Below are 13,567 nucleotides of genomic sequence, written 5' to 3' on the forward strand. Positions count from 1 at the left end.
AGGGGACAGCCTGGCTTTTATTTTTCTTTGCTCTCTAATATGGACTATTTTACAACTGGGATGCCAGGTGAGGGCAGATAACAACCTAGTTGGATAAAACAAATCACAGTCCTGAGAATAGGGACTAAAGAGCACTGCTTTATTTCATATTTTTATATTTAATCTGCTCCCATCTATCATAGATTACTAATATACAGTTGTAGTTCAGCCTGTCTGGCTTTTCCTGTTAACAAAACTTTGGAGCACAGGTAATGAAGTATTTAATGTTTCTACTTTGTTAGGAATGAAGAAGAACTGGCTAGCTAGTTCACAGTGATTCATTCATATATGTTGTTGACTCAAGCACTGTGACTCACACCAAATAAGAAACTGGTTTTAAGGATTGTAAGGTAAAGGTATAAGCCTCAAGGGGATTATGTTTAGGCAGTGGGTAAAGGTGAATGATGGTCGGGGTGTAGGTAAGGCCTAATCATGTTGTAACCAAGCGCTGGCCTACACATGATGGCTAGCCTGGGTATCTTACTTTCCTTGGAGCGTTGGTGGTCTGTTTTGAGAAATTAACGCTGCTTCTCCGCAAGATGCAGTTAAAGGACCACTTCACCAGTTTTCAACTTTGACTCTAACTATCCTAATTAGGGATATAGTGTGAAGAAAGTGTTAATGTTCTGTGTGTCTCTGGGGCGCAGCTGCAAAGTCTGTTGTTCTTTGGGCACCAGCGCTGTCAGTAGACGTATACAGTGATGTAGTTGGGGGCAAGGAAGAACTATGGCTATTACAGCTCAGATCTCTAGTCTCCGCCTCTGATTTTCTGTAGTGGTGCCTTCAAGGACGGTCAAAGGTGGGTCTCCCAAAACACTCCGTCTACAATGTTAGGCTAGTTATAGGGAAAAGCAGACACCAAAATATCATACTACTAAATACTTGAAAATATCAGCATATTTGGAAGAAAACTAGCTTCATGATACGCAGCCGTATATCACGCACAACAGAGTGTGGAGGAGAAAGTGACCACGGGAGTTGTAACAGCGGCAGCCGAAAGAGAGGCGCTGCAGCCGGAGAGGCTTTGCAAAAGAAAAATGTTTGTAAATGAAAATAACCCTCAGTAAAGACATATAATATTTTCTCTGCTAACCGGCTGCTCTGCTAGGAAATGTATTCGCCCCCTGCGTTCCATAAACACACCATCAGTAGCCGATTGGATGGGGCCACGCACAATGCATTCTGGTTGTTGTAGGATTCCTCCTTAAGAGCAATATGGAGAATCTGTGGCATTTTTCTCAGTTTTCTCTACTCATAGGGCACCAATTTCAAAAATAATTGCACATTTCTACTACATAGGTGACCTAGTTTTAAGAAATAATCAATTCAGTGTGTCATGAATTGACACATTGAATTATTACCAATTCAGTAACCTCCCAGAATGTCGCCATGTTTAGTTAAGTTTAAGTTATGCGTCTGGGTAAAAAGTGAGTATATCCCTAGCCTTAGATGGTATTAAAGGTCCTGAAAACATTTTTGTCAATAAGCTTCTTACTATGAGCAATACGATCCTACATGAATGCAGAGTTTCAACAGTTTTGATTGATTTACATGAGAGCGTTTTGAATTTGTGTTTTATCTGTGCTCTTCTCACTGATTTGAAGTGGGCGGGGCTTGGTTGGAAAAAGATGATGTCACACACTTCTGTGGGCCAACCAGAATTTAGCAATATTTGAATCAAATTCAAATGTTGAGTGTTATTCAGCCACACAGCTGTCAAATCTGATTAAATCACACTAACACAGTCCTGATGACCTGATAAGCTGAGTTGAGTATTCAACTCTTAATAAATAATACCTAACGTATGTTTTTTTTTTTCAAACCTGGAACTTGGATTGTTGCTTATTTAGTTATGAATATTTAATATTGTGGAGAAAAACTTCTTATTTGAGACCAAGTTTTCATGGGCTTTAAGGTCAGGGTATGAATGTGGGAGGCGGGATTAATAAGAACATGCGTTTGGCATGAGCAGCGTTGGCCGTCATGGCTGAATTCACAAAGAAAAGAGCAGAAACCACAGAAACTCAGGCTTCAGTAGAAATCCACAGAAAACGTCACAGTACCGATCCCATTGTTTAACTAAGAGGTTATCTCTGCGAAGTTCAGAGCATGAATACCACAGCAATGAGCATAAGACAAGAGATCAAGATAAAATCATGAAACTCTTTCATTATCACTTTAAGGTCAGTATTACCTGCCACATTGATTGATCGTGAGTTTCACAAGGTGACATCGTACATCCTCAGTTTCACTCTCACCACCTACCTATTTTTGCGCCAAGCACTAAAAAATCCTCTCAGATGGGTGGTCCCGTAGGTAATATATTGTTAAATGTGCTGTCCATGGCCCTTGACATTTAAATGTTTGCTAAACACCTACAGCGATATCTACCGCTACTCTCCGCAAGATAGCCTTGACAGCTGGGTATTGCTCACTGTTTTTGTGTGCCTCACCTCTCGTTTCAGTCAGCGTGAGCCAGACAATAGGTATTTTTAAATGAAAAGGGGTCTTTCCTAGTTGTGTATGAGTCAAACGATGAGTGTGCTTGCCGAGAAGGGGAAGGCAGGGGCCCATAGAAAGGGTGGTCTTGTGTTAATGTGGACTAGAAGTCAGAAACAGTGTGTGTGTGTAAGGACAAGAGTGAGTTGTCAGTGGAAGGGAGCTCAGTTTGGGATACAGTATAGCCAGTGTTCAACAGAGCTGAGGTCTAGGTGAGTTCACTGTATGTAAGTGTGTGTGTGTGTGTGCATGTTTCAGGGAGAGGGGAGACTTTGGATGTTTCATGGGATTGGGCCCGTTGCATTTTTTGCTTTGTCATTTCCTCAACGGCCGTTAGGTGTGTGTGTGTGTGCGTGTCTGTTTAAGTGTATCCAAACAGTTCAGCTGACGTACTAGCGGTTGGCTTATCCTACTATGGTCTGTAACAAAGTTGGCTCTGTGTTAATGCATATCTGTGTGTGTGTGTGTGTGTCATTGGTTGGATTGGATTGGACTACTTCAACGGCCACATCTCTTCAGAAAAAGCCTCTGTTCTTGACTGTGTGTGTGTGTGCATCCGTGTCTCTTTATGCACTCATACATTAAATTTTATCTCCTTTTTGTCCATGCATGTTTGACTTCTGGCTCAGCTACAAGTCTCATTGTTTAGATAGTGATAAGATGCGGGCAACCACTACTGTAGTCTGGTATTACATTGTTGCACACTGTGGCTTAAGTGGACATCTTTGGCATTGCAAATATGCGAAGTATGTGGGTGTTTGGTCTTTCTTTTGCCTTCCTTTTTTTTTTTTTTCCCCCTTCTCTCTCCTTCATTCCCATTCATTCTCTTTAAGTTCTCCCAGGTACACGGCTTTACAGAACATTCCCTTGAGATTTTTTTGTGCTTGTCTCGACTGCTTTGGCTCTGCTTTTCCCTTGCTGTGTTTGCATGTGTGAGTCTCTACTCATGTGCATGAGGCCTGTGGCATCGGTTGTTGTTGCCAGTGAGTTTGCTCATGTGTAGTTTTATATGTACTGTGCCGTTCTATGCGAACTGCCAGAAGCGAAATGCTGCTAAATCATAGCTCTCTGGTAGTAGTCGCTACAGAAGGAAACCATGCAGAGAACTATTAGAAACAGCAGGGTGATTTAATGTGATACAGGGATATTGGTCCTTGTAGGAAATAGAGGTCATAGGTCATTGTTTGTTACATAAGAAGCTAGAGGGAGTTTAGTTTCTTGCTTAAGGGCACTTCGGCAAGGCGGATTCTGGTATTGGACCTGAACTCTTCAGTTAAAAGAGAGTCCCCCTACTTCTAGTGTGATTTTTTTTTTTTTCATCATCATCATCATTCTGTATTTTGTCTCATATGCATGAGCCACACTGTTGCACTGGGTGACATTTGTCTTGGCCCTTAAGATTACGGTCACAGTAGTCTGTTTAGAAACGGCCCCAAGGACTAATAACAGCGATAACATTTACAGAGCTTCACTAGCTCGTTGTACCACACATCACAACCTCTTGACTCTAACACTAAAGTTATTTACAGTGTAGTCTTAAATCAAGACATAGTGATATTTAGCACAACAAGGCATCTGACTTATCATGAACAAAGCATAAGTTGGATCTCTGTGCGAGCATGTGAGTGAGAGGGGTGGGGAAGTAACATATCAGTAAGGATTTTAGTATCGCTTTCTAATTCGAAGTCGGCTGAAAACTGAAGAGCAGGTTTCACTGTTGCTTTAATAAAAAAAAAAAAGCTCCAGTCTTGTAGATAAGACTCATGCAATCACTTTATCGCAACTCCCAGCTATTACTGCCAAAATATGTGTGTTCAGTAGTTGTGTTGGGACTGTAAAAATAATGCCAGTCCAGAAACACAGATTTTTGAGTTCTTTCCAAACAAACGGTCTCTTACTAAAGAAAATAGTGTGGTAACACTACTGATTTGCACGCATGTCTGAGGATGCCAGTTAGCTGCTAAATGTGTCACAACTGAGCCTCTGTATCTGTATTAGTGTATGAAGTTTCACATTTTAACTGAACTTTTTTTAGTGTGTGTTTACATGTTCCTATTTCTGAACTCACAGAAGTAGAAGATTCAGTTTTTTACCTAAAACAAACTCCCAAATCACAAACTCAAGAAGACCAACAGTACAGGTCACATGTATGTTTTGTACATCGCGTGTAGTGTAGGACCCGTGTGAAATCGAAAAATCAATATGCATCATATTTTTAGATACTTGACATGCACATGGTTGGTTCCATACAACCAGCGGCCTCTCAAACAGGAAGCAGTAAGCCTGAGTCAGAACAGAAGGAGCATGTGTCACTGAGTCAGCCAGTCGACAGTCCAGCCTGTTTACATGTCGACAGCACATGACACTGACCGTATCTTCCCCTCAGTCACAGCAGCAGCCTCTCACACACACAGGCTATAGGCTGGATCAATGGGCCGATTGTTGTATCGGCGGTGAAACCAGTGGGCCTCGGTCATGAGTTATAGGGTGATGAGTAGATGACTCCTGCGTGCACTGGTCCAGTGTAAGCTGAACATGCTGTTGAAGAACATGGAAAATTGTCAAATCAGTGGTACCTTGGTATCATAATTATAATGGAAGGAGAACATGTTTGAGATAAGCGGTCGATTTTTCTCTCACACCAGTGGCATCATGTGTTCTCATATTTCTGAAAGTTAAGACTGATTTGCATAAACTTTACTGTTTCTTGTGACTAAGAAAACGTTTTGTTTTTCACTTTACTGAACAAGATGATGTTAGAGAGTTTTCCATCATGCATATTTCCAGGTTTATATTTATATTCCGGGGTTCTACTAGTATATCTTTGCATGATTTACAGTTCAAAAATCTCCTTATTTATCTTATACTGGCTTTTTATGCAGCCCCTCAGTTCAGCCTCTGTCTGAAACAGGCCTTTTTAGCTCCAGTCTCTTTAAGGCCTGCCTCCCAATGAGTCCACTCTATTCTGATTGGCCAGCTTTTGGAAGATTCGCCTCTGCAGACGTCCGCCTGCTTCGGAGGCCTCGTTAGCAGACAGTAATAGTAGGGCTTCACTTCTTTTTCTAGTTCTTTACTTGAAATGGAAACTTTTCAAATACATCCGTACACATTTGAGCCCGAATCTGATCCGAAATAATGCGAGCAGACAATGTGAACAAGCCATGGAACAACCTTAGCAACAAAAACTGTGGAACGGACGGCTGTTTGTGGGCGTGTATGAACAATGTGACATGATCATCATGAGGAGGAAGTAGAGGGAACATTGCAAAAGAAGCATTAAGAGCAGGATGAATCATATATTATACATTATAACAGTATATAAATAACAGAAAAAGCTTGATATGTCCCCTTTAACTATTGCAAAAACATTCTGAACATTTAGATTTGTTTGTTTTGGAGCAAAAGTAACATCTTCCCATTTTTTCATTTATTTTTTTGTTGTAAAACAATGCGTTGGATTTTTGCATCCATCATGATGGCACATTTGGGTTTTTGTAATGGAGCATGTTCATCGTCTAGCAATTTCCAGTCTGGTTCTAGAGGCGTTAACCCGGCTGAGTTTTGTCTTTGTAGATGTTGATGTCTGATTGGTTTCAGACGATCGGTCTCATGTAATTCCCAAAGCTTTGTCATTGAATGCCGTTGGTCCACCATGTCAGAAAAGAAGTGGGGCATATTTTAATTCCCTCCCATGGAGGCATTTTAACTCAGACATGAAATTGCTCTTTTTTTTTTGGACACAATAATCCTTTAATCTGACAGCATTTTAACAAAACCTTCATTGACAACAACAAACCCATTGTTGAAACGGCCAACATGTCATCATTGGCTTCTTTTTCTCAAGTTTCCCTCATTCATTCCCCTCTCCATTATTCCTATGACTGTCAGAAATATTTTAACTATGATGCATCAAGCAAAATCTGTTGTTTTTCTATTTTGGTAATATTGTTTTTTCCTTCTCTCCTTTTCTGTGTGTGCCTACAGATGGTTCCCTCCCTAAAGAGCCAAAAGGAGATGTATCGAGTCAGATAGCAGGTAAAACTCACACACAAATCCAAACAAATTGTACACAAGGATTCACAGTTCTGCAACTGTTTATCCATCCTCCTCATGTCTGTTTTTGTTTGTGCGTGGTGACGGTGGGAGATGCATATGCACACAAGATTAATATTTCAGTGTCCCCAGTGGCAAATACAGGCCACCGTCACCATCATTTCTCACTATCACATCTCCTTGACTCCCCCCCCCACCCCCCCCGTCTCCTCCCTCTCCTCCCGCCATCACACACCATGTTCCCCACGCCACGATTGGCTACCCATGTCTAGCGCTCGTTTCCGTAGCGACAGCAAGGCTCTCCATGAAGAGTTGAGATGGACAATGTCTATACCTGTCATTCCTTTTCCTTTTGCTTTCTTCCAGCCAGCTGTCTTTTATCATTTGAATTCAGATTTGTATTTTTAATGTTTCATGGACTAAGTTCTATTTCAGAGGCGTTCCAGTCTGAAAAAGAGGGACTAACTAGTGACTGTTAACTGCTTTAGTCAAAAACTACCAGTTTTGGTATCTGTCCCAAAAAAATCAAAAACCCTTAAACCCTAGATATAAAGGAGGACAGCGAATTGGCAGGTTGCTCCAGAGCCCAGGGGCCATGATGGAGACAGCTCCATCACCCGCAGAAAAAGGCAATGAAAACAACATGAACGCAATTATATCTAGACAATACTTGGCTTCACTGCTACTGTTTGGCCTGTCTGCTTTGCCCTGTAAGGGCAGTGTTTTTCTTAAGCTTCCTGGTGCTTGCCAACTATCACTTCCTGGTTTATTGCGGCAGGGGGGGCGGTAGTGCGATTATGTCTTTCGATCTGTTGGCCTGGCCTCCTCTGCCACTGGTCTGACTGGGCGAGTGGATTGTGGTCTGCAAAGGGAGGGGGGTGGGGGGGCAGTGCTGTTATGTAATAATGTTAATGCCTTTGGACCTTGACAGATGTGCTGAAGAGTGCTTTTGCAAGGAGGGAGTGTTGTGGGCTTGTGCATTTCCTTTACTGAGTCACTTTTTTTTTCTCTCTGTCTCTCTGGTTCAAAATGTAGAACCACTCCAAAAGATATTGATTCCGAAAGATTTGATCAATGCGTACGATTCTTCGGTAATCAATTGCATTCAGCAAGATGAAGTTCAGTGTCAGTGTCACCTCCAGATGGCATATTCCTGCAGATCGGAATAGTTGGAGCAGAAAAAAAAAGGTTGCAGCAGACAACAGCAGGATGTTGACAGTGAAGTGCAGCAGGAGTCAACAGCTGTGTGTTGCATTGAATCTCAGTCGGTGACAAGGGGAGAGCGTGACCGTGTTTTGCACTGAGGGGAGAGGTGAAAAAATACAGCTGTTTATATTTTTATATATAAAACGTAATGTTACTAAAAGCGCTCTTCTCTGTCTCTTCACGGTTTGTCAGAATAAGATCAGGTGGCATTAAAAGACCCGGACGAATGAACTCTTGGCACCAATAACAAGCCGTCTTTTCTCTCTCCTCTCCTCTCCCTCTCTGTCTTTTCTTTTTCTCCATCCCTCCTCCTCCCTCTCCCCTCCTCCCCGCTGTGTTTGGGTCGCTGGGGTAACCCTGGCCTGTTTCTCGCTCGGTTAGCCTACCCTGCTATTAGAGGTCTGGACGAATGGAGAGAACAGAAAGAGGCGGAGGTGAAGGGGAGATGCTGCTCTCTCTCTCAGGCCAAAACTCAGATTTGGGGACAAAAAGAGGAAAATGGGGAAGGACATGGAGAGTCTGAGTGGATTGGAAATAAACTCCCAGACTGCGCTGTTTAATCGCTTAGGCTGTCATCTTGGTGCTTCTAGATAATGATACCCCGTTTTCATCGACGGGGCCTGATTTTCAATGCAGCATGAAATAAGTGCCACACAAATATCTCTTTTAAAAAATCGCATCTTTTAGTCCATGCTCTGCTGTTCAGATACGATGGTTTGCATGTGAAATCATTCCAGTGGTACCAGGGAGGATTTTACACAAAAATTTTAGGGGTGTGAGGCTGTAAAAATGTAGTGAAACCTGCCTTAAAGAGCTGCTAGCAGACAGTGTTAGAGTTTAATAATGCGGTGCCAGCTTTTATACTCCAATGAGACTAGAATTTGGGTGTGAATACTGAATATTTATATATTATTTCAACATTTCTTGGAGAGAAATTAGAAAATTTGTGGATTGTGATAGTGAAATGGCAGCTAAAAATATGTGTACATATTACTCAAACCCTGGATGAAACAATAGGGTGCGATTTTAGGTTTTCTTTATTGTTAACTAGGTACCCACTTGTTCGTGTGTGTACAATGGCATAGCTAGTGCCAGCTGTACCCACAGTAGGTGCATTGTTGAGTGGCACAGCTGTGTCTGATCACAACAGCCAATAAGATGCGCCCTTCTTGTTTCTTAAGGCGACTCCCTACTTTGCTCTATACTAGTAGGGAAAGGCGGGTGAGCAGTCGCCCGAAAGTAAAGTGGGCTAATGGCAGTTCAGACAGGAGGAGATGAATAACAGTGTTGTGGGCTGTGAATAAAAATGCAAAGCACAAAAATGGCAATTGTAACGGAGAGAAAGAGGAAGACAGAGGGTTCATGGTGTGAAAGGGAGACGACAGAAGAGTCAGCACAAGAAATGAGCCAGATGAGTTCATTGGGCAGAGAGAAAGATCAAGACGGAAACATAATAAGAGAATGAAATTGATGAACAACATAGTGTTGTTCTCCTAACAGCCTCATTCTGTCAGCCTCTGTCTCAGGCACAAAAGTGACACATCTACAAGTCATTGACACAGTTATCTGTAACCTTCCGGTAATTTCTTTTTAGTGAAAGTGTAGCCTGTTAATGCACAACCACAAAAAGGCAGCAGTTTATGTTTTTGAAATTGCCCAGGATGATGGTAAAGTCTGTAATGATTGGAAAATGACAATCCTCTCTCAGTGCTCCTCTCACTTCCACATTCATTTATGAACAGAAGCTCTATGCTCCGCGTTCCCTCCGAACAGCGATCGACCAATCATACAGCAGGTCTATCAAGCTTTGGATGGTGGTTTCGTTTTTTTTTTAATGCTAGTCCTGTTCTACTGGATTTAGCAACCCCAGCCAGATTCATTATCTGAGATAGTGTTACATTCACCTAACACATTGGTTAGTCCTCACCCTAAACGTCTTCTCTCTCTACAGCATGAAAATACAAACAAAGAGGCATAAATCTAAGTAGCTAAACAGTGTTATACCAGAAGGAAACATAATTACAATTACAATACTAGGACTATCTGCAGGTTTCGCCTCAGTCTTTTAGTGTTAAGTTATGTATGTTGTCACCAAATGATTATTTGAGACCCATTAACGAGTTTCTCATTTTTAAACCAGTCGGCTAAAAGCATAAAAAAGTCAAACAGAGATGGTGGTTTCAACAATGACAGTTGTTATTTTAGTTGGCAAAATTGGAATTCCCAGGCTAGAAATGAACAGACTGCTTTTGTCTACCACTGTCTAATATCAAGGACCCCTTGTTTCAGACATCACTAAGAATTTAAAGTGGTAAATCTTCCCGTTATCATTGTAAACTGCTTAATGTGTTATGCTAGAATAGAAAGCTTGATTAGGAATATCAACAGTAACTACGTGGAGCTGGACTTTGTGAACGGTCAATTCACCGCTGTATTCTGGTCCAGTGTAGGATTTTCACAGGATGAATCTATCTGGGAGGTGATGACAGTGAATATCTTTTATCATGACAATTTAGAGAAGAGTTTTTTTTTTTCCCACACTAGAGTCGTTGTAGAGAGGGAAATGCTTCTGAATCAATGTTTGAACCATGAGATACATAAAACATGTTCATGCATACTTGAGTAAAATCAGTATAGTGTCAAAATCAAATGAATTCCATTCAGGAATTCCCACAGTGAGACAGCGTAGCATTCATGAATAAAATCAACATGTGATCATATAAAACTATATCGTATCAATCAGCACTGCTACTGACTTTCCAGGATCTTTTTTTTTTTTCTCTTTCCCTAACCAGGGCTTTTAAGAGTGTTTTTAAGTGAGATCAGGATGTAGGGCAGGGGTCCAGGTCGCGGACGCCCTATTCCTGTCCACTCCCTCAGCCTCAAGGAATTCCTGCCATTCCCACACATCCCTCAGCAAGGAATTTCTGACACGCCGTGAATGTGGGAAGTCCGCAGCTATGCAGGGACGCACATGTGCACGGTTCTGGTTTCTCTTGTCCCGTAACAGCTGGCTTAGAAACATGATGTGTCCAAGTCAGCTGCTGGGGAGCCATTATGAGATTACGCCTATATGTAACTGCTCTTTAATCAGATAGGGAAGATGCTATATGCGTGAAAGTGTATGTGTGCACTCTTTTTGTGGTATGTAGGCAACTTTTCCCCCCTCCCTCTGCTGACTGTACCACCCATCCCATCTGTCTTGGTCTAAGGCAGCTGTTGCATTCTGTGTGTGTGTGTGTGTGTGTGTGTGTGTGTGTGTGTGTGTGTGTGTGTATTTTTTTAATACACAGCAAAACACACACCCTGACCCCCTCCCGGTATTTGTCACAATCTCTCCAGGGCAGTCTTGTAGTGGTGTTGTTGAGTAAACGGCTTTGTTGTATCAGCCAGTTTAATGCCCACTTGACCTCTTGGAGGCCCCTACTAGAGTCAAGCCTCTGAGGTGTGTGCCAAGTGTTGACATATTCTGACACACACACACACACACACACACACACGACCCAGTAACAGTCCTGACCTGGAATGATCACCGACTGTGTTGTGGTAGTTTCCATACAGCAAAGGATGATGGACATTTCTGGCATTTCCCTCTCATCCCGTACCCTTTCTCACTCAGGGGTGTAGCCGAATCGGTGGTTTCTGCGTTTGACCACCACCCACTTCACACAGGACCAGTCACCCAGGAAATATTGGGACCAACTGTCAGTTAGACAAGGTTGATCCGGTTAATGGTGCATTTTTGTTGTATTGGATAGACGGCGCATACAAGCAGCCTGGAAAATACTGTTCACCTCGACGTTTGGGGAGTAAATTCTTCTTGGGAATTTAGAGCTTGGCAGCGGACACCGGTTTCTCTGAATTCCTGAATTTAGACATCATCAACAAGGTAATAATTACCTTCTCAGCTGTAGTTAATGTATTATTGATTATCAATGAAAAATGAGGAATGTAATGAAATTTTATATCCCAGTGTTTCCCACAGTATACTTCATCACTCTTGAGGAGGGTGATCATCGACTACTTGTTATTTACTTTTCATTTAGTGCGCCAGCAACTTCATGCGTCACAGCACCCAGAATGAACCCAACAACAGAAAGTTACAGCCCGCTTCTTGTTTTTGTGTGGGGAATGTAACTGTATCGAGTACAGACCAACAACGTGACCAGCAATGACCAAGTCAGCATCATGACTCGGTCACGTCATTGTTTACTGAAAGTTTTGTGGTGATCCTCATTTTAAGCCAGAGGATTCAATGATGCTGTTTTCTTAAGATATCAGATATCACATTGTTTATCATCAGCAAGGTTTCTTTACTGGTGAATACAGTCTTCTTACTTAACAGGCTTCTTGACCGTTTAAAACAATAGTTTTTTCGGGAGACTTGTCATCACCATGACCAGGCAACCAGCTGACACTCCAGGAAGTCACCGCATCTGGTTGTTTTTCACTAAGAATTAACTACAAATACATCTTTTTCTCAGAATAACGGGCCTAAAAAAAGAAAAGTGAACAACAGTCATTTATTATCGCTTAATAATGAGATTATTAAGTCTTAATGACTAGAAGGTAATGCCTTAATGAAGTTGTGACCTTGAGATAATGGGCCTAAAACATTACAAGCAGCCACAGCTGATCAGGGCTTCCATTGTAGCACCTTAAACAGGTTCATAGCTCAGATGAAGTCACATATTTGTGCACAAGACACAAATGATGATGTGTTTTGGGGGTAAATTGCTTAACATTGATACATGTAGACACATACAGATGTGTAATCCCAGCACAGCCAGTGTCTAGTGGCTCCACTGTAGTGACAGACCGGTGTGTGTTTGATTTTATATCCCAGCCTCTCGTCTACTGTAAGGGTTTCCCCTGTCCATCTCAAGTCTCCCTCCTCATGCTAAGCAGCTTCTCAGGGTGCATAAATGCAGTGCAGGCATATTATAATTACAGCCCCTCCTACACATTGAGGGATTACCTTCAGGAACCTGCCTTTCCAAAAGACAGGCAGATTAGCAGCTCACCTAATGCCACATGAGGTGCACACCAATACCGTGCATCCGCACTACTGCTACTGTGCTCATGACAAGTCCATACTGATAGCTCTGCTACTGCTTGGAAATGTTTGCTCCAGCTTTTCCATATGGACATGTAGACAACCCCAAAATGGGCGGTTTTGGTTGTCTGCTGGATTGGAATATCTCCCCTCAGGAATCCCAGGATTAGCCGCAGCTGCTGCGACTCTGCCCACAGTGGACTGGGATCCCTTCAGCACATCATCCCGTCAGTCTATCATTAGCCGATGGTGGCAGCGGACTACGTTTCCCCATCAGCAAACAAAGCCAGATCTCTAGCAATTTATGGATTTTTACAATTTATGGAAGAATTATCAAGCATGGCTTGCTGGGCAACCAGTCACAAGTGGCGGTATGCCCAGACAGGCTCCGCCCTCATCCAGCTGACAGGTACAACGTTGCGTCTTTGGGGTGGGAGGGGTTGGGAGGGGGAAGGGGCGGGGGTATTGTCTGCCATTGAGCTTTGACAGACAATACTGAACATAGAAAGGAGGAGGAATAGAAGAGAGAAGAAGATAGACACGAGTGTGTGTTTGATGATGACTAATTGGTCTTCTTCTCCCTCACTTTGTTCACCTGTCATTTCCCACCAGCTCCCCCTCGGCCTCTGTTGCTTACTTTCCCTCCCTCACTCTCCACTGTCCCCTTCATTCCCTCCCCTCTCTCTCTCTCTCTCTCTCTCTCTCTCTCTCTCT

At 42.5% G+C, this 13,567-nt stretch overlaps 1 protein-coding gene across 4 annotated transcripts in view; it reads left to right on the forward strand.

Annotated features, from left to right (window-relative positions):
- LOC122970397 (triple functional domain protein) overlaps positions 1–13,567 on the forward strand; it is a 71,050-nt gene that overhangs the window by 11,847 nt on the left and 45,636 nt on the right. For all 4 annotated transcript variants that reach the window (XM_044336518.1, XM_044336520.1, XM_044336521.1 and 1 more), the window contains exon 2: positions 6,523–6,573. In XM_044336518.1, coding sequence (XP_044192453.1) covers positions 6,523–6,573 — 51 coding nt within the window. The remainder of the gene's footprint in view (positions 1–6,522; positions 6,574–13,567) is intronic.

This window comes from Thunnus albacares, chromosome 19 (assembly GCF_914725855.1).
Source record: "Thunnus albacares chromosome 19, fThuAlb1.1, whole genome shotgun sequence".
NCBI lineage: Eukaryota > Metazoa > Chordata > Actinopteri > Scombriformes > Scombridae > Thunnus > Thunnus albacares.